The 22,225-nt window shown below is 33.7% G+C and overlaps 1 protein-coding gene across 1 annotated transcript in view; it reads left to right on the top strand.

Annotated features, from left to right (window-relative positions):
- The window catches only part of LOC110109166, a 25,738-nt gene extending 3,821 nt beyond the window's left edge, over positions 1-21,917 (top strand). The window contains exons 2-10 of the mRNA XM_028698234.1: positions 9,053-9,147; positions 9,309-9,437; positions 9,590-9,709; positions 16,307-16,415; positions 16,523-16,600; positions 16,722-16,755; positions 16,827-16,895; positions 21,250-21,354; positions 21,630-21,917. Of these exons, the coding sequence (XP_028554067.1) occupies positions 9,053-9,147; positions 9,309-9,437; positions 9,590-9,709; positions 16,307-16,415; positions 16,523-16,600; positions 16,722-16,755; positions 16,827-16,895; positions 21,250-21,336 (721 nt within the window). The 3' untranslated portion in view covers positions 21,337-21,354; positions 21,630-21,917. The remainder of the gene's footprint in view (positions 1-9,052; positions 9,148-9,308; positions 9,438-9,589; positions 9,710-16,306; positions 16,416-16,522; positions 16,601-16,721; positions 16,756-16,826; positions 16,896-21,249; positions 21,355-21,629) is intronic.
- The last annotated feature ends 308 nt before the right edge of the window (positions 21,918-22,225 follow it).

Genomic DNA, 22,225 nt, shown 5'->3' with positions numbered 1-22,225 from the left:
AAAAAAAAATAAAAAAAAAATATAAAAAAAAATAATTTATATTAAATATTTAAACTTATTTTATGCAAACTACATTTATTTTTAAATAATTAAATTGTATAAATTATTTATATAATAATTATATATATCATTGTTATATACTATATTCATTTATTTTTTATTTAATTATTTTTAATATTTATTAATTATCCGATTTTTAAGGAATCTATTTTTTTATCTAATTTTTCATAAATTAATAATATTAGCTCCTAAAAAAAGTATATCTTAATAAAATTAATTTTTTAAAATAAAATTTTTGATATATAATTATGTTATTTCTTCCTTGTAAACGGGAAATTTGTCCCCGTTATAAAGTCAAATTTCCTATAGCAGAAGCATCTTTACTCCGCAGTGCTTGAGCACTTACTCAGGCGGAGAAAGGGGGAAAGGGGTATTCTCAACCAAAGGAAAGACGCTCAAGAAATTCAGTGCTACGAAGCCGGGAAAGCAACAATTCTGTTCGTCTTTGATACCCACTGCTTTCCCTGATTTCCAGTAAGAAAATTCCACCAATGTGGTGGATTAAAGCAGATTCTCGGCTTTGACTTGCTTGGCTTTAGGCGGTGGGCCTCAGGGTTATTTTTAGCCGATTCATTAGGGTTTTTGGGTTTAAGAATTTTGGATTATATGAGCAGGGAAATTCCTCTTGTAAATGTGCCTTATTGAGTTCTCGCCCGTCGCATTTGGTTTGAAGTACTTAACTGGGGCCTTTATATTTTCTTTCTTTTACATTTTTGTCTGCAAATTCGTGATTTTGGTTTCAGAAAAGGTTAACGGAGGTTCTGCTGCTAAGTTGGAAGAACATTAATTGCTAGTGGGGAATGCAGCGGCTGATGTTATCATTCTTTGGCCATACTGGATTTAATTTCGACCTGTTTATTTTAAAAAAATAATTGCAGTTGTTTTTCGTAGTTTGATTATTTACATAATAAGTCATGTATGCTATAGCTTCCCACGCTTTTGCTTTTACTCTGGCGGTATTGAGGTATATTTTTAGGACAAAGGGGGGCTACTTCATACTTGCATGCAAACTACGCAAAAGGGATTGGTAATCCGCTCAAAATAACTTCTTGTAAAAAATGGATTTTGTAAATCCCTGAGGGTTTTCAAATCCTATATGTCAATATATTTAATTGAGTTAAATTTTGTAGGGATTCAGTACTAGGACCTTGACAATAATTTTATTGGGCTTAGGGGGGGCAAATTAAGGGGTAGGATTCTAGTACTAGACCTTTGACGAATAATTTCCAAAGTTCTTTTACTAGTTGAACTACCTGGCACTCACCCTTTGGCCTTGAAGTTCAGAGGATTGGCGCATTTGAGGGATTTGAATTTGAATTAGTTCTTTACGGTGATTAATTAAGTGGCCCTAGTTAATTATATAAAATACTTGATTCATGTTGGATTACTTTAGTTTTTAAATGAGGCAATTATGACTTAACTATTAGTTAATTATGCTAATTATTGCCTTTTATTTATCCTAAGACCCTGGAATTTATCTAATCAATATAAACTCATGATAATCATCAAAATCAATGTGGATTCATGTCGGGTAGTTACTATGGAAAAACTATATTTATTGAGAGTTTGATGGAGAAGTATAGAGAGAATAAAGCAGGATCTACATATTTATTTATTTGATTTAGAGAAAAAATATGATTAAAGTTCCAGAGAAGTGCCTATGAGAGCTCTAGAAAAAGGCAAGAGGTTTAATAAATACTTATAGCCTTATATTCAAGTCTTAAGCGTATGTATTGCTGGAGCTGTTACTTGTGTCTAGACACAAGGTGGTTTAACCAAGTATTTTCCTATTTCAGTTGGGATTACATAAGGATCAGCCTTAAAGCCCATATCTTTTTTGCTTTAGCCATGGATGTTCTCATTAGGAACATTTGCAAGAGGTTTGTACCCTGGTGTATGCTTTTTGCTGGTTGAATTTTCTTGTTGATAAGACTAGAGAGGGAGTTGAAGGTAAACTTGAATTATGGAGGGTCAACTTTTAGATTCTAAAGGCTCGTTTGAGTAGATCTAAACTGAACATATTGGAATGTAATTTTTAGTCAATAATAGTTCAGTGGGAGATTTGTGACTTTGGGTGATCAAGTCATTAATAAGAGTACACATTTTAGATATCTTGGAGTCTTATTGTTCAGAGTGATGGTGAAAAATAGATGGGATATTATTAGTTTAGAAATTCAAGTTGGATGGTTGAAAGTGGAGGAATGCTTCAACTTGTTGTGTGATAGAAAAAGTACCCCTCAAACTAAGGAAAAATCTTAAAGATGGTGCTAGACCTGCAATGCTTTATGATGCAGAATGCTTGGCCATTATAAAAGAAACATAATATTAAGTTTAAGTCTTGCAAAAATGCAGAATGCATAGGTGATGAGTGCTTTACTCTTAGAGACAGGATACCAAAAGAGCATATACATTGAAAAAGGTTGGAGTAGCTCCCGTGGAAGATAAGATTAGAGAGAGTCGTTCTTAGATGGTTTGATCACATAAAATGACGGTCTTCCGATGACCCGTTTAGGAAAGTAGATGTATTAGATTTGACTTATATTAAGAATGGTAGATGTAGACCTAAAAAGACTTGGGTAGAAAATATTAGAAAGGACCTTTCTTTATAGATTTAAATGAAAAATTTAACTTTTAACCGGGCACAATGAAGAAAAAGAATTCATGTAGCCAATCCCAGAGTGGGATAAGGCTTGATGTTGTTGTTGTTGTTGTTGTTGATCGTCATCATCGTTAGCTATGATGAATACTATTTGTGGCTAGCTTTATAGGATTTTCTTTGTCTATTCATTTATGTCAAGTGTTGTCTTAGGTGTAACTTTTCTTCATAATCATCGCGAGTAACGTCTATCCCATGTTACCTATGTTGCGCCTATACGGATACGACGACACAGATACGACGACACGGATACGACGACACGGATCGACACGATACGGATACGGGACACGTCAATTCTTTAAAAATATAGGATACGGGGTGCGGCGCGGACACGACATTATAATTATAATCATATATAAAAATTAAGAAAGCAATCAAAGCATAATATTTGAAATACAAAGAAATGACAACAACATCATTTGTAGCCTTGTATCTTATAATATTGAAATATAAGATAAGTATTAGTGTTCTAGTACAACAACAAAAGCATAAACATGTCTAGCACATAAAGTTTTAACTATTCAATAGAAGGAATGATATGATTAGCTTTCTTCAGTGGTTTGTATTTGAACTTCTATATCATCTTCAATAAATATCATAGCTTCAAATTTAGGCTCATCAAGTGAATGATTAGTAATTTTCTAATATTCCCATATCATCAAGAGACTCAAATCCATCTAGGAATGAGGAGAACTGCTCGCAGCCGCGGAAGTAAATACGAGTGTCTTTTTTTTTTCCAATTTCTTTTTGTTTTTCAACGGACACACGTAATCGGGATCGCGTGTCCTTTTGAAATAAATAGTATTTTAAAATTGGGATACGGCTTTGGCGTATCCGACAATGTATCGGTGGCGTATTGAAGGCGATATCCGTGTATCGGTGTATCAGATACAGCACGGCCTTTATAAAATAGGTGTATCGATGCAAACATTGCATGTTACATTAGTTCTACTCATCCTCCTGATCATCTAACACCACTTTTTATTTACTCGTGTATTGGATACATTTTTCTTTATATTCACCAATTTCAACCTATGCATCATTGACTTTTTGTAACCCAATACTGAGTATTACAAATATTTGACCTAAATTGTAGTTTGATAAAATTTAGTTTTAAGTCTTCATGATATCTTACTTATTGATAATGCTCTGAGGAATTTCTCTATTTGAAGTTTTTGACCATCTACTCTCTTAACTCTAAAAATTATTTAGTTATCTAAACCACCATTTCATTTGTATTGATAGATCAAATATATTAAATCTGTCATACATTTGTGTCACTTAATATTTTAATATTATTGATCAATCATTATTAATATTATGCCTACAAAAATTGCATATTATATTTCCCAACATTTGTTGGTAATTTTATGCTCTCTACCTTTTAGACTTATTATCCATTGTTCTAATATTCAACTTATTTCAACAAAAAATATCACACTATGTTATTAGTAGTAGTAGGCACTAAGACACCTTACTTCGAGTATCTTTTGCAAGCAATCTTCATAGCCAATACAATGGCCATCTAAATTAGATGCTTATCTTGATGCCATTCTATTATAATTGAAATATCTTTTGTCATCCATGCAAACTACTTCTAATACTAGTCAGTGTTTCATTATAACATCTTTAATAAACTTCAGCATTACCTCTATCATAAATCTTTCAACTTTAATAATATACAACAACAAAAACCACCACCCTCAAGCCTTTATCCCACTAACTTTAATAATCTGCGCTAAATAAAATCTCTTGCTACTCGATCAAATGCATTTTCAAGATTAATAAAAAATTTATATAAACGGTCATGCCTTTGTTTTTAATTACTCTTTCATTGATTTTCTTAACTTAAATAATAACTCCATAATATATCTTCTTAGCATGAAACCAAATGGATTACCCAAAAATCGACAGAGTTTTCTGGAAGTATATATTATATTACTTTCTTCCATAGCTTTATTGTATGATTCATTACTTAATTCCTTCATATAGTTATCAGAAGCTTGAAATTTTCCTTTGTTCTTCAATATTTGTGAAAAAAATGCTCATTTTTCAATATTTTTCATCCTCTTAGTCTTTAATTTTTTTTTAAAATTCTTAACTAAACTACTACAATTTCACTTATAGTTATCCAAACTTAATAAGTACGGAATATCTCATATGGATCTAAAACTTTACCTTTATGCATATTCTCAATAGTTAACTCTTTATTTTTCTTTTGCATTAATATTATAATATGCTTCATTATTTTTATTTATTATGCTATTGTAAAAATAAATGGTTCTTTAAGCTCTCATTTAATAATTTCACAGTTATTTTTTTATATTTCTATGATGTCCTCATCTTTAAGATTCTATTTTGTTTGATTCTAATACATCTTTACAAGACATCTAAGTTTCTTTAGTCATACCAAGTCTCATGTGTATTCAAATTTGCCATAATTTAAAAAACATATTTTCTTCTTATTAGACTTTTTTATGCAAAAGAAAGAGGGAAGCTTCCATCATTATGAATAAGGCTTTGAGTATGTGATAAACTAATTATTGCCTCCAATGCCATCTTCTCATCTAGAAAGGCATTTCCAATTTTGATTAAAAGTGCATCCTTTATGAAGTGTTCGAACTTTCCTATTTCCAAAAAAAATGCAATTCAACCATACTCCTCTCTCTCTCCATCAAAGTGGCACCTTTGCTCAGTTCAATGAATGATGCGGATGTTTCCATGCAAGATATAATCAAGAGCATTGACAATTTTCAACCCTGTCTCTATTTTCTATTTCTGGTGGCACCATTTTGAGGCAATATAAGGAAGATTCAAATCGATGTAGTCGCTCAAGACTTAAAGCAATTGAATAGATACTTAAAGAAGTCTTAAAGGAGGAAAATCAAAATAAAAAATGGACATCACTAGAAATTGATTCATGGAAATCCATTAAAAGTTGTAGGAGCATTCATTAACCCAAAACGAAACTCATGATTCTTTGTGATATCTGCTTTTCTAACCTTTGACTTGATATCAAATAAACACCTGATCTCAAGGTGAACCTATATTATTGAACTTCTATGTGTGAGTTGTAAGCTTTTTTTTTTTTTTCTTATTGAGACTTACCTTGTCAGAACTTTTGTCTCTCTGTATGCAATTTATCATAATCTACCATCCCATCTCACTTGACATGATCTTTCATTGAATTCTTCCAATTTAATATCATCATCGACATGTAGAATTACTTAGCATTGATATTCATCTATTATCAATTAATTTGTTTAATATGCATCAAAGGTAAACATGATATGTAAAAGTCAATATCTATGTGCTTAAATAAACATTATATTCTATTAAAAATGCTTATGAGTTAATTTAACATATCTTAAATATCTTAAATTTATTTAAACATGTGATCCTATGAAAATTCATCATACTTGTTAATAGTATAATGTAATGTTCAATATGAAGAAATATCTATTTGCTTGTACATAGTAGTTTAATGAGATTATAGAAATTAATAAATATTAAGCCTTTTTTTTTTGTCTCTATTTTAGAGATTGAGTTCATCACAAAATCTATATTACACGTCATACTCATCTAATAAATCAAGCATTAGCATTAGTATGGAATCATGAATAAATAAAATCTTCAAATTGAATATGATGCTTCTAAATAACTTCAAATATAAATTTATACATATAAAAAATCTAATTTATATAATATACATTCTTTTCTTTATTACCTATTAAAATTGTACATTCATTCATAATATTAAATTACAGGAAAAATTGGGCCACCTGCCTACGATCTCATGTGCGCTTGAAAATTGGTTATTATAATATAGGATGAGCTAAACACTCAGTGTGATAAATAATTCTAATATATGGTTCAAATATATAAGAACAAAGTAATAATATACATGCTGGTCTTTTGCATTAACATAAGCATAATTATAACTAGCTTAATGCAATATTTTTTAGTTAAAACTTGCTTTGATGATTTGAATGGTAAATAACTTGATTATAAGTAATGACTATAAATTTATATAAAATAATAAAGTACATATATAAAATGTCAAATCATTCAAAGTATTATGCTACTTAAGTTTTTAGTATGAAATTACTTGTATTTTATGCTCAATTTATAATCATCAATACTTTAGAACTATCATATAATGCACGTAGACTTTTGGCACATTTATCATCAGTCATCACCTAACCTGTTAACCCAAAAAAATCATTGATAAAATTTGGACAATCTAACATAGCAATTATCAATGACACCTTGATCTCAAGGTTGAGCCTATATTATGAACTTTCTAGTGCTGAGAGTGGTAAACTTTTTTTTTTTTCTATTGGGACTTACCTTGTCAAAACTTTTGTCTCTCTGTACGCAATTTATCATAATCTACCATCCCATCTCTCTTGACATGATCTTACATTGAATTCTTTCAATTTAATATCATCATCGACATGTTGAATTATGTAGCATTGATATTCATCTATTATCAATTAATTTGTTTAATATGCATCAAAGGTAAACATGATATGTAAAAGTCAATATCTATGTGCTTAAATAAACATTATATTCTATTAAAAATGCTTATGAGTTAATTTAAAATATCTTAAATTTATTTAAGCATGTGATCCTATGAAAATTCATCAGACTTGTTAATAGTATTATTTAATGTTCATTATGAAGAAATATCTATTTGCATGTACATAGTACTTTAATGAGATTATACAAGTTAAATAAATATTAAGCCTTTTTTTTTTTTGTCTCTATTTTAGAGATTGAGTATCTCACCTAAATTATGGGATCTTTTGCGGGATAAATTTCTTGATTTTTATCACCTCAACATCTTGTTATTTTGTAAATAACCTAATAGCAATAATTTTATTAATTTAATATAAAATTTTAAATTGAAAACTCAAAGTTAAATTAATTAAATTCAAATGATATTTTTGTTTCGAAAGAATTTCTCCTCACTCAAGTTTTGAAGCCTGCTAACTTGAAATCAATTTCGATTTATGGAAATATGAAAATAAGATTCTTACATAAAATCTTGAATTCTACCTTTCCTCTCTTTTTTCTTTTTCTTTTCTTCTTTACTTCTTTTTTTCTTCTCTTCTTCTTCCCTTCTCCTAGTTTTTTTTATTTTACTTTTTTTTTCTCCTCTATGTTTCTTCTTCTTCTTATCTGTTATTTCTTTATTCCATCCTATCCGAGCATCCCCGCTTATGCCTGATTCCGCATCCATTTCATGGGATGCATAAGGGAGAAATGGGATAAAACTGCTTCAATTTATGATGTAGATAATTAATTTTTCATGCATTACTACAATATCCATAACAGCTGCCCATTAGTCGCCAATTGTAGATCACGAAGTTGAGCTAGATGCTGAATTTTTACGGTAGGATAGTTGGTTTAATAATGTTATTAAAAATTATAGGTCAAATAATTTAATTATATAATTAATTATTAATTGTTAATATATTCATTTATTTGTATATACTTCTATATATATGTTCAAAATGAAACGTAGAATTTTATAAAAATAGTTTTAATGATTTTCGGGATGTGTAAAATGCGGTATAATTTTGAGAACAAATTTTTAATATTTTTGGTATCACTTGTTCTTGGAGAAAGTCATTATTTTGGTGAGGCAAAAATAGAGATGATTTTGATAAACAAACAAATAATCTCTGTTAAGAAGGGTTGCTTTCCCTTATTTTTGTTAGAGAACGATTTTTGCCTTTAATTAAACAAAGAAATGTAAAATCGACATAATATGATAATAAACAAAAGTTATTGAAGGAAATGAGGGGATACCTCATGTTTTTATGAAAAAAAAAAAGGAATTCCATCAGTGATACCATGGAGAGTGTGTTTGCATTAATTATAAGTATACTATAGGATGTGTGATAAATGAAAGTTAGCGATTGATGATATGAATTTTTTTTTTTTTGTGAGTTATATTTATTTTTCTTAGTAGCATTTTGCGGATGCTTTGTTTTCATTGGAGATTTGTAACAATTATTTTATTTATTTATTTTTTGGTGGTAACTTGTCTGCAACCTAGTATTCTGTATGGAAGGCTTGATTGTGTATTATGAATTAATGTGAATGGCTTGTATAGTCTTATGGCTATATGCTATATGATACTATAGCCTTGATCTTAAATAAGGTAGAGTATATTTATTCAATGTGACATCATTCTAATTGTTTGCATCTTCTTTTCTGGTGAATCCTTTATAAGTTCACTAAACTTGACAATGAACTCGCATGAGGCTATAATGATTGAATTTCATTACGTGTTAATAAAATACTTGTAATTGTATCTACTCTAAGCCACTTCTTCCTTGCAGGAAAACAGAGCAAGGACAGCCCTTCATTGAATAAATTAAATCAAATCGAAATAGATTCCTCTGACTCTGAATATGAAGGTTCAAATAACTTACTTTTCCTGCCTTTGGATTTGTTTAACTGATTGATTACTCTTGTTATCCTAATGTAAACTAAAGGATATTACATTGCTGTAAATTTGGAAAGGTTATTCTAAAGTTTGGGAATGACCATTTTAATGGGTAATTATTCATATTCTTAGGTTTCGTTGATGTGAAAAGCCCGAGTCCGGCAAAGGGAGATGACAAAGGATCTTCTGACCTAAAAACTGGTAAGGTATCATTTGAAGGCCTAAAATCAAGTGGAAAAACCTCATTTGAGAAATCCTCAGGTAATGTCTTTTTATTTTCTTTTTCTTTTCCGATCTACTAATTTAACTGTATTTCTGCATCACAAACTTTTCTTTTCATATTTGGATTTTGTGAGAGTATGTTCTAGAAAATAGCCTGCGTGTAACATTGAAGTCCTTTTTTATGTCATCAGATGACTGGGGCAAAGGCGGAAAAAGTTTTAGTGCAGGAAAAGGTGGTGGAAAGGGAGGCCTACCCCAAACAAAACCGGCTAAGTCTACTGTTTCAGACAAGGAATTAAAGCTAGAAATTGGTAATTGTTTCTATAGCCGAGGCTCTTTTTTCATCTTTTATAGCCAAGTTTGATTGAGATAGTGCCAACTTATGTCGAGAGCATGTGCAAATTAATTTATAATTAAGAACTTATCATTGAATGAAACAACAATAATTATTGATGAAATGTGGGTCTGTAGCTGGTTCTTTCTTCTTTGTTCCGGTTCTTTGGCTTTTCATTCTGGCTGTTTTTATGGTTCATCTATTTTTTGTTCTATGGGTTCTATGCTCTTTCTTGCGGCATTTCTGTGATTGTTTTGTTTGCGCTCCCTTGATGTTCTTGCAGCTCCTCTTATAGTTTCTCTGTTTGGGGCCGGTGCGGCTCTCTTTACAACTAGATTTTCAGAATTGTAACTGTTGGTTGGTTTGCATCTGGATATGTGGGAATATAGACTATAGAAGCTTTCCAGTTTTTCGCTTTTTAGATTGGCTGACATTATAGACTATAGAAGCTTTCCAGTTTTTCGCTTTTTACATTGACTGACATTCCTTTTAGTTCGTTTCTTTGGTGTTTCCTTGGACATTTTCTATTCTATTGCTATTCAGTGAGGATTATAAATTTGGTATGTGTGGCATGCGAAGAAGACCATCTTTGGTTAATGGATGTCCAAACCCTTCTCATAAAATTCAGTTCTTTGATTAAGTTTGAGGTTTAATTTTTGGAAAATGCTATCTCTTTGTATGAGCTTTATTTTTATTCCGTATTCCCTTTTCTTTATATCTCCTTCTAATAATTTGTCCTGATCATTGCTTGCTATTGGTTGAAATTTGAAAATATAATAATTTGTTAGTTTTCATTAATAATTTTTTTCTTTCTTATGTGTAAAATTTCATTTATGAAACTGGCTTTCATGATCGTTAACTTGGCATTAATTTTTAGTCAAGGTCAAATTTGTTTTCACAAAAAATGCATGTTTGTTATATTGTTTGACCATTTAAATCTGTATTGCATGCTAGATTGCAGTAGAGATCCTCTAAAGATGAGGGAATGTAGCATGCTATTTGTTTTGAGTTTTGTAACTCTTCCTTGAGACTTATTCCTACTCTATTTTTTGTTATACAAGTCCTATTCATGGTCCTATAGCTCTTTCTTGCGACATTTCTTTGACTATTCTGTTTATGTTCCTCTACGATATTATATGCTTCTTCTATTTTTGGTTGAATGTGCGTGATTTTAACAATAATTTGGTGGTTTATTTCTAGGATTGATTGTTGCTCTTCGGTTTGATAATTTATGTAGTTTATCTTTTGATATTTCTTGAGAATTATAAATAAGTATCTTAGGCATGTAAATAAATAGTTACACCAAAATGTAGAAGATTAAGGGTTTCCTCATAAGAGGTGCCACTAAATTGGAGGAATCATCAAATACTGCTTTATATTATCGACAGCTTTTTTGCACTTATCATATTAGTGAAATTGGGCATCCTATTTGTATAAAGAAAAGGCTATTCGATCTAATTAAAAATCTGATTCCCTAAGATTATACATTTCTTTTCTAATTAATCACCTATTCAATTAATAGAATTAAACTCTTAATTGAAAGAGTTTACGTTGTACTTGATATCAGTAATGCTTAATTACTCTAGCTGTGGTCTAATTAGCATAATTTTTGTTTTGATGTGAAGATAACTTGACTTGATGATTAGGCTTAGGTTTAGTCATCTTGACACGAATTTTAATCATTCTAAACTTCCTCAATTAATTAGTATTAAGGATTAATCATTTTGATTAAGAGCATATTTTTATTTAAGCTTAGTTATTAATATTATCTAAGGCCTAGTGAATTTGATTAACGCTTTAAATAGTACTTGAACTTAATTGTATTAATTTCCTAATGTATTTGGGCAATTTTATAATTTTTGTAGATCATTCCTAAAGATTTAAATAAACTGGAAGGTGGATAGAAGGCTTGAACAGTCATATACAAACTAGATTTGACTTGGTTTTTATTTCTTCCTTTATCCAGCAGCCTACAACAGTCAACTTAAAATTATATCTTTGGAATTCTGCTACCCATTACCCTTAAGGAGTTGACCAACTCAGCACCCCAATGCTTCTGACAACCCACACTAATCGCATATGTCTCTCTTTCTTTGAATTCAAACATCGTCCACCCTATCAACCAGCAGGAATCTTAGTGTCTCATTGCTTTCGATAACTAACCTCATTTGAACTATCCAGCATCAGGAATCCCATGCCACCTTAGTAGCATATCAGTTGATGCTCTACTCAAAATGCTCTTTTGAGGCCTAAATCACCCCTAAGCCTTAAAAGTAAAATACATAGTGTCTAAATTTTTATCAAACATATAGGCCAAGTAGTAAGTTATGATGTTTTGGACTCTAGTTTATCTAAGGATTCTAGTGAGTTGTTATCTTAATGTACACTACATTATAGACATGAAATCAATTTCAGGTCTTCTATGATAGGTAATACTTGAGTTCGCAAGTAATCCTAGGGAATACTTGAGTCCGCAAGCAAACCTAATCACAATCGGAGAGGAAAACAGCAGGAAAACTGCTGTTTCAATGGAGAACAGCACCCGAGCACAGGAAAACAGCGAGAAAAGAGCAAGAAAACTCAAACAAAGACTTGGATTTCACTCGATGCCAAGAGCCCAAAACAAAACCTAGATCTCAAATTACAAATTCAAATTCAAGATGAGATTCCCTTCCCCCCCAAATCCTCTTAATTAACAATAAAGGAGTTTCACTCCCACCTCCCTCTTCGTCTTCCTCATCTTCACAAACGAGGAGAACCTGAAGAGATTGGTCCTGCACCTATGCCCCGGCATGTACTTCTCATCACACCTGAAGCACACCCCTTTTTGCCCTTTTTTCTTGCAGTTCCTTCTCAGTCAGCTTTTTGAACTGCCCACCATTGCCGCCTCCTGTCCTCTCCTTTGGTGCCTCTTGTGGTGCAGCTCCTTTTGGAGCTAGGAAGGTAGTCGTCATCCTGTAGGATCCCCCAGAGCTGCTGCTACGATCCCCTCTCTCCTGATACCTCTGATCCTCCACCAGCTGTGCCAACTCCATGGCTTCCCCCAAATCGTGAGGTCTCATCACCCTGACAGCTGCCCTGATCTCCGGTTTAAGGCCCTTCATGAACTTCCCCTCCAACACGGTCTCAGAGAGACGATCCAGCCTGCTTGCGAGGTACTCAAACCTGTCGCGGTACTCGGCAACCGTCCCCTCCTGTGTCAGGGAAAAGAACTGATAGTAGAAGTCTCTTCCCCTACTAGTTCGGAAACGCTCTAGCAGACAGTCCTTGAACTCCCTCCAGCTTCGAATGGGCTGCCTCATGTCCCGCCACTGTTACCAAGCTAATGTTTTCCCTTCCAAACACAGTCTTGCCGCTGTCAATTTCTCCTCCTCGGTCAACCCATTGACCGCAAAGTATCGCTCCACCTTGTAGATCCAGCCATGTGCGTCCTCACCCTCAAAGATGGGCATCTTCAATTTCCTCACCTCGGATCTCCCCAGTTTCCTCTTACTGCTCCATAACCTCCCATTCCCCGAGGAGGAAAAGCTCCCCAGTGGTCACGAACTTCCCTCCGCCGATCATACCACTGCCCTTCCTCATACTCTTCCCTTCTCCTCTCCTCCTCAGCACCTCGACGGTAGAACTCATTCCTTCTCCCAAAAAATTCAGCACCCCTTCTCTCATAGCCCATGCTCATCTCCTCTCTAGAAAGCGGTTCTAGCAGAGGCATTCCGTCATTCCCATCAAGGATCTCCACTTCGGTGGTCTCCCTCCCCTCAATGGGTTCGGGTTCCCGTTTCTCCCGTTGTCACCAGTGGCCTCCCTTGCTTCTGCTGTCGTCGGGTTTGATTTGCTCTCTAACATCTTCTTCATCATTTCTTCTAATGCCGTGAACCTCCCATCCATCTTTTCATGGATGGACGCAAATTGATTTTGAAACTCAACGGTTCTCTCTTCCAAATCGGTCTTCAGTTGGCCGATTTCACCCCCCAGAACTTCTACTTTTCTTTCGGCCATCTTCTCTTCCACGGCAACCGAAAATTTCCCTTGCGGAAGAGGGTTTCTTGCTGAAATTTCTGAATTTTTCAGCCGCCGATGGTCCCAAGATGATGTTCTGATACCAATTGATAGGTAATACTTGAGTTCGCAAGTAACCCTAGGGAATACTTGTGTCCGCAAGCAAACCTAATCACAATCGGAGAGGAAAACAGCAGGAAAACTGCTGTTTTCAATGGAGAACAGCACCGAGCACAGGAAAACAACGAGAAAATAGCAAGAAAACTCAAACAAAGACTTGGATTTCACTAGTAGAAGAATAGAAATCAGCAAAGATACAATCGTTCTTCAATTCGAGAGGAAGAACGTACTCTCCACAATCTCCGGCGATGCCAAGAGCCCAAAACAAAACCTAGATCTCAAATTACAAATTCAAATTTAAGATGAAATTCCCTTCCCCCCCCCCAATCCTCCTAATTAACAATAAAGGAGTTTTACAAAATACCTAAAAGACCCTTCTATTTCAAAATTTCCCTCCCACAATGCGTTTTACCCTAGCTAGGGCCCACCAAAATCCCGGCCCTTCTCTCTGTTCTCCGCCTGGTTCCACCTGGCTTTGAGCCGTCGGGTGTAGAATTGGACCGGTCCAGACGTAACAGCATTCGATGTTGTAAGTCTTATTTTAGGGTTTTCTCATCCACTAGGTTGTAAGTCCTACCTTTTTATTCTTCATTTAGATGTAAACCTTAATACAGATAATCAAGTCGGCGCAAAGCCAACAACAACTAGTCTATAAACCAATTTTGCCCTTGTATGACTTCAGCCTTTACTCACCCTTGATGTTGTAAGTCTCCTCTTTGGGCTTTCATATGGATGTAAGGCTTAAAATCAATTGATTGGGTCGACACAAATATAGCAAGCCATGTACACTAGAGCAAATTCCAAATTAAGGGTCTTCCTCATATCTAGGGCTATGAATTAAACTAATGGGCTTTGGATGTAAAACGCAACACTTAGTCAAGTCTATGACAACATTGCAAACATTGAAGCATTTAGGCCTTCCATAGAATATAAATCCAACCCTGGATCAGGTTTGTGACAACATTACAAATCTTGAGCCACATGATTAAGGCCTAAACTTGATTAAGTTTGTGACAACAATAGTATAAGAGCCACCAAATGCTAAACTTGTGCCTGCTTTTATACGAACAAACCCACCAATTAAACATGCGTCATTTTCAATTTACTATGCCTATCAACTAAATTTAGACCAGTTTTCATGCTACTAAGCCAAAAACAATTTAGGTTGAGCTCTTATGATTAATCTTTCCACCTTCGGCTAGCTACTTACTAATAAGTCCAATTAAAAATCAACCTCATGCTTAGGCTCTCAGACTTTCAAGTAAAAAATGGGCTTTTATTTTGAGATATAAGCCCTACCTTTCAAAATATATAATCTAGGTTGATATGTGGCATTGAGTCCTCTAAATTAGACTAATCTCGAAGTCTACAAGTTTTCCAATTTTTTTTGCTTGAGCGAACTTGTCGTTCATCTAAATTGACCTTAATGAATTCTATGCTGTAGGAGCTTCTATGGAATGAGTCAGATTTCAACCCAGAAATTGGGCTTAACTCATGGCGTCCTTCATGAAGCAACCCGTAGATACAACACAAAGTCCTCTACCATGTGGTTTAATCACCTATAAATGAGAGATCAGTGTCTGAGCATATTCAATCTAGTCAAATATTTGATATAGACTATGATTTTGCTGCAAAAATGTATCTAAACGTAAATTCCAATCTTATGTGCCTAATTGTACTGATCTTAAGGGGCAAACCAAGGTTCACTTTCATAAAATTGAATTGGCCCTGCCAAGTCATTGATCCATTGTTTTGGTCATGTCTGATATCTCTGAACCACGATTTGTCATAATTTGTGCCTGTGAACTGCTTAGCCTATCTGATATGATAAGCTCTCGTAAAGGTGAAGCAAACCAATGATAGTAGCAGGTATATAAACTTTTTTTTTTCTTTTAAGCATTATAAGATGCTAGCTACTTCCTGCACATGCAGCTCTACTACAAATTACTTTTCTAGTTATATGTTAAAGTTTGAACTGGCTAATTTATTCTTATATCATTCAGAATAATATGCTTTGTTTCTCAAGAGTATAGCAATTTGTTTATGAAGGACATCTCAATTTAATGACTAGCTTTTTTTGTTGACAAGGCATATGAAACTGTCAAGTGCACTTTTTTCTGTTATATGAATAGATCAGCCATTATCTTAAGGAAAATTCAGAGGTCATTATTTTTTACTTAGATACTGAGGTGGATGACTAATTTCTTATTGTTTTTGTTTTTGGATTTTCTCCTTCTCTTTTCATCTTGCCTTTTATGTCTTCTTGCCTGAGGTTGCGGCAGGATCATAAATTACCCATGGAATTACTGTTACTTTTTCATGAGAAAACCTTGACATAAACTCAGGTATCGAACTTAAAGGATAAAGTCCAAAAACAACACAGAGGGCTCTGCTCTTGATAGTTCTCCATAACTATTACCTTTTATTTGCATCTCTTGATTATTTTTTCATGCAGAACTCCCGCCAGGCGCTAAAATACTTATGGATTGTGAAGCAGCAGATATTTTGCAAGGGATTCAGGAACATTTGGACTCATTAAAGGATCTAAAGATCAAAATACCTGAGTATTAATTCATGTTCTTTATCTCTGTCCATAGCTTGCACCCATAAGTTTTAAACATCCTTAATTTTTTACTTTCTGCTGCTTCTGTCTGTTTTTTCATCTATATAGGTCTTTTGGCAATACTTTATTGTACTCAAAAGCTGCTGTGCAGTATACCGATGCAAAGTCTGTTAGACATGCCTTGGAGTATCCTTGATTCTTCTTTCGTCTCATTTAAGTTGTTGATTTTGTTAAAAGCCGTTATGCATTTTATTGCATTTACTTCGGAAGATATGGCATGTATTACTCCGTGACTCGAATGCTTTAGAAGTCTCAAAGAACATGGGGCCACTGATGGGGAGGTTTGGAGTCAAACTTTTCATGTGTGATATTGAAGCATACTCTTCATGAATTTGACTTGCTCTTGGTACAGATATGTATGATAGCAAATGCTGGCCCAGAGACTTGTGAGGAGGCTTATGGACTAATACCATCCTTGAAGGTAAATTCTCTATATTAATCAGAGAAGCATCTCCATATATTTTAAGACTGCATGGCTTGAAGTTCTTACATATTCAAGTCAGAATCATGTAAACTGCTCATGAGTTATGAAGCTAAATTAGGTTTACTTGTTATTTTTATTAATTACTAAGCAAGATAATAGTCTAGTAAAATGTTTTTCAAACATACTTTCATTGCTTTTAATTTCTATGCATTCTTATACTCTTTTGTATGTTTTGTTATTATTCTTCTTGATTTTTGGTGTTGGTGGGGCATGTGATTTCTCATCGAGGCATCCACAGGAAGTGTGAAGTCGTAAGTCAAAATTATATTGCTCTGTAAAGCATAGGAATGGAGTCACAAAGTTTGGAAACGTTAAAAATTCATCTTGATTAATAACTCTAGATGTTAGTTTTAAGACTACATTGTATGCATATTTTAGTTGCTATTCTAATCAGGTGATTTAGAACTCCAACTATTATATAGGTGAAGGAAGCACAATTTTCTAGCACTAATAAAGCTACAATTTCTTCAGTTTGGTGCTTTTTTTTTTTCCTTCTAGTGATATTAAGAATATTGCAAAAGATGTCCTTGGAGTATCAAAGGGAAAAACTCCCAATAGTAAAAATAGTTGGTGGTGGAATCCAAATGTGCAAGAAAAGATTAAAAATAAAAAGCTTCGTTATAAAAATTGGTTTAATTTTAAAAATTCTGATAATTGGGAAATATATAAAGTGGCTTGTAAGGATGCTAAGAGAGCAATATGCGATGCAAAGACATTAGCTTTTAGTGATTTATATAATAAATTAGATACTAAAGAGGGAGAAAGATATATGTATAAGTTAGCCAAACAAAGAGAGAGGAGTAGTAAGGATTTAGTTCAAGTGAAGTGTATTAAGGATGAAGATCAAAAAATACTTTTCTTAGAAGATGATATTCAACAAAGATGGATGAGATATTTTGCTAAACTTTTTAATGAAGATTGTGAAAATAAGATTGACTATAGTGACCTTAGTACCCTAAATGAAAATAAAGATTTATGTTTTTATCGGCGTATTAGTAAAACTGAAGTTAGAGAGACTTTAAAGAAAATGAATGGTGGAAAAGCTGTTGGACCTGATTATATTCCAATAGAGGTGTGGAAATGCTTAGGAGATGAAAGAATTTCATGGCTTACTAAACTTTTTAATACTATTTTGAAGACTAAAAAGATGCCAGATGAGTGGAGAATGAGTGTGTTAATTCCTATTTTTAAGAATAAAGGTGATGCACAAGATTGTGCGAATTATAGAGGTATTAAGTTAATGTGTCATACTTTAAAACTATGGGAGCGAGTTTTGGAGCATAGGTTGCGGCGTGATACTAATGTTTCTCAAAATCAATTTGGATTCATGCCGGGTAGGTCGACTATGGAAGCCATACATTTATTAAGAGGTTTGATGGAGAAATATAGAGAAAATAAGGAGGATCTACATATGATATTTATTGATTTAGAAAAAGCATATGATAAAGTTCCAAGAGAAGTGCTATGGAGAGTTCTTGAAAAGAAAGGAGTCAATAATGCTTATATTCAAATCATTAAAGATATGTATGCAGGAGCTATTACTTGTGTTCAAACACAAGGTGGTTTGACCAAGTATTTCCCTATTTCGGTTGGGTTACATCAAGGATCAGCCTTAAGCCCATATCTTTTTTCTTTAGTCATGGATGTTCTCACTAGACATTTGCAAGAGGATGTACCTTGGTGTATGTTTTTTGCTGATGATATTCTTCTTGTTGATAAGACTAGAGAGGGAGTTGAAGGTAAACTTGAATTATGGAGGTCAACCTTAGAGTCTAAAGGTTTTCGCTTGAGTATATCTAAAACGGAATATATGGAGTGTAATTTTAGTAATAATAGACCTAGTGAGGGGATTGTGACTTTGGGCAATCAAGTCATTAATAAGAGTACACGTTTTAGATATCTTGGATCTATTGTTCAGAGTGATGGTGAAATAGACGAGGATATTATCAGCAGAATTCAAGTTGGATGGTTGAAGTGGAGGAATGCATCGGGCTTGTTATGTGATAGAAATGTACCTATCAAACTCAAGGGAAAATTCTATAAGATGGTAGTGAGGCCTGCAATGCTTTATGGTGCCGAATGTTGGCCATTAAAAGAGAAGCATAATACTAAGTTAAGTGTGGCAGAGATGAGGATGCTCAGGTGGATGAGTGGCTTTATCCTTAGAGATAAGATACGAAATGAGCATATACGTGAAAAGGTTGCAGTAGCTCCAGTAGAAGATAAGATTAGAGAGAGTCGCCTTAGATGGTTTGGTCACATAAAACGGCAGCCTTCTGATGACCCGGTTAGGAGAGTAGAGATATTAGATTTGACATGTTAGGAAAGGTAGGGGTAGACCTAAAAAGACTTGGCTAGAAAATATTAGGAATGGCCTTTCTTTATTAGATTTAAATGAGAATTTGACTTTTAATAGGACACAATGGAGAAAAAGGATTCATGTAGCCGACCCCACGTAGTGGGATAAAGGCTTGATGTTGTTGTTGTTGTTGTAGTTCAGTTAAGTGATCTTGTATGATGGTTGTTTGTAATGCTTTTAATATGTTTTTAAAGATGAATTACTCAGTATCTGTATGATTTGTTTTGTGCTGTCATGCTATGGCACATGTTTTTATGCATCATTTTGCACTTTGCACGAGTTTACATGTTTTTTACTAAAGTTGATTTGTTCGAAGTTTTGATCTTATGAGATTAATTTCATATCAAATTTTTTCATGTTTTATTGATGGTATCTTTGAAATTTTATAATGCATGGTTATCTAGTATCTACTGTTTATAAAAGTAGTCTTGGCTATTGAAGCGTTAACTTAGTGATAGAAATAAAGATTTGAAGCTCATAGGAAATACTTGAGTTCGCAAGTAATCCTATCGGATCTACTTGAGTTCGCAAGTAATCATATCGGATCTACTTGAATTTGCAAGCAAACCTAGCAATAATCAGTAAAAACAACAAGAAAATAATAGAATCTTGGTGGAAGAACAACCAAACGATAGCAAATCTTATAACAAACAAACAGAAACAAACACAAAGTAAAGATACTAGAGATCCTCAATTTGAGAGGAGGATGTCTCTCCCAAATCTCTAGACAAGAGAGTCTAGAGCCCAAACGCCAAGAAACCCTAATTTCAATCAATCAAAACATAATTCTTTCCTAAACATATCCCTCCCTTAATACCCAATATTTCCTAATCAATTCTCCCTCCCAAGACCTAGCCGCCCCCTCCTTTTGAAATTCAAACTTATTACAAGCCTTGGGACTCACCATGTGGGCAGGCAACATGAGGGGAGCGGAACTTGTCCGCCTCCTATAGACTTGAACCGGCCTTTGGGCCAGTAACAGAAGCCTGCCCATTTTCAGGAGACGATTATAATACTTGAACCAACTGTGGTACTCAAAGGTCTAATTTAGCATTTGCCCTTTATCTTTCAATTTCCCACAAATTTCCTTCACTCTAGACACCTAGAAAATGTATCGAAATTTAACAAGATTACTTTCAAGAATAATAAAATTATAAGAACCTGTAATTCAGCCCTTCACTTAGAATTTCCCTGTCAATGATTCTTGCAAGCTAGAATTGTTCCCTGCCCTTTCAAGTTGCCGGCCGAGCCTTCCCAGTGCCAGAAACCTTGTTTTCTTGCCTTCCAACAGTAGTCAATATTGTTATTCACCCTGTGTCCTAGTCAAAAACGTTTTCATCGATTTCTGGCTTCCATGTTCCTGTTTCCCGCTGTTCCCTGCCCCTCCCGCTCCTAACTGAGAGCTTCCCAATTCCTCCATTCCTTCCAACTGCTGTTCGCTTCAGTTGCAACACAGAAAAACTGCACTGGCCAGAATTCGAGCTTCTACTTCTGATCTAGAACTTCCAATGCCAACCTTGTTTCAAGAAACTTTCCAGAAGAATTAGAAAAACATCTGCAAGTTTATTGCCATTGATTGTAAATAGTTGAAGGAAGAAAATTGCAGTTAGATTGCTCTTATGTACCTCCCTCTGCTGAGCTGAAAAACCTCTTGTCCTCAAACATGGGTTGCAAGAACTCAAGAATTATAGCTGCTGTTACCCCTTTCCAGGCGTGCAATGTTGTGAAACTGATCAAATTATAAAAAAGTACTTAATAAAAAGCTCATGGTATCGGTTTTTTTAAATTGCATGAAATTTTATGCTAGGCTTAACAGGCAAAATCTGATGTTCGTTTTTATTGACAATATTATACTTTTCAGTTTTTTTTCATAGCCATGTTTTTAATCCAACAACCTCAAGTTTATAATTCTATGTATTTTGTTTCTTAAAGGAGAAAAAAGATAGGATTGGAGATCATCTTAACGTTGCTCTAGCCGCTGTTTCAAAATTCAAAGTTAATCAGGAAACTCCTCACTGAGAGATTGCTGTCCCCAACGTAAGCAAACAAGTTCTAAAACTCTGCAGTCATTTACAAGTTCAGTATGAGGATAAATTTACACAACATAACTGACGCTATACATTTAGGCTTCGTTTGGGACAGCTTTCTTACTGCTTCTTAAAGTAATTTTCTAGTACAAAAATTAAAGTTTTTGTACTAAAAAGTTAATTTAAGACGCAGTAAGAAAGCCTTCTCAATTGAAGCCTTTATAAGCAATGATAACTTTCTATCCTTACTAGTTTACTTAAAGTAAATTACTATATCTCTTTCAGTTCTTGCTGAAGGTGAAGCTGGTCTTGTGGATTTTGTGCAGATTTCTCTGGTTCTGTAATCTTGGTACAAATATTCCAGCCTATTTGAAAATTATAGTTTTGTGCTCGAGTTAAGAAAGATGAAGAAGGGTCTAGATTGTTCATTACCGTATATCAGCTATAAGTCTATGCAGCAGTTCTGAATGATTTATGTATGGAATTTAGTTAAGGCTTCGTTTGGGATGACTTTCTTATTGCTTCTTAAAACAGTTTTGAAATTAAAAAAAAAATTAATTTTTATATTAGAAAGTTGCATAAGAATATCTTGGTCGAAATCGTGCTTGGATGAGATTTATATCCGTTGGATATGTGTGGAGATTAGTGCAGTCTTTCATATCATATGCAATACTATTCTCAATTCAAATTTAACAGAGATGAATTTTATCCTAATATAATTTGTACCGTGATATTCTGTTGTAATTTTTTTATAGCAAAATTTACTTCCTATAATAATGTTTGAAATTTGCATTTAAGTTCATTTCTTGCATGAAATGCAAATTTGTTTGTGTAGATTTCGATTGAAATCCAACAATTTGGGGGCTTTGGTTTTATGAAAG

The sequence above is a fragment of the Dendrobium catenatum genome, unplaced genomic scaffold, assembly GCF_001605985.2.
Source record: "Dendrobium catenatum unplaced genomic scaffold, ASM160598v2 fragScaff_scaffold_1056, whole genome shotgun sequence".
Taxonomy (NCBI): Eukaryota; Viridiplantae; Streptophyta; class Magnoliopsida; order Asparagales; family Orchidaceae; genus Dendrobium; species Dendrobium catenatum.
This window is presented reverse-complemented; position numbering and strand designations above follow the sequence as displayed.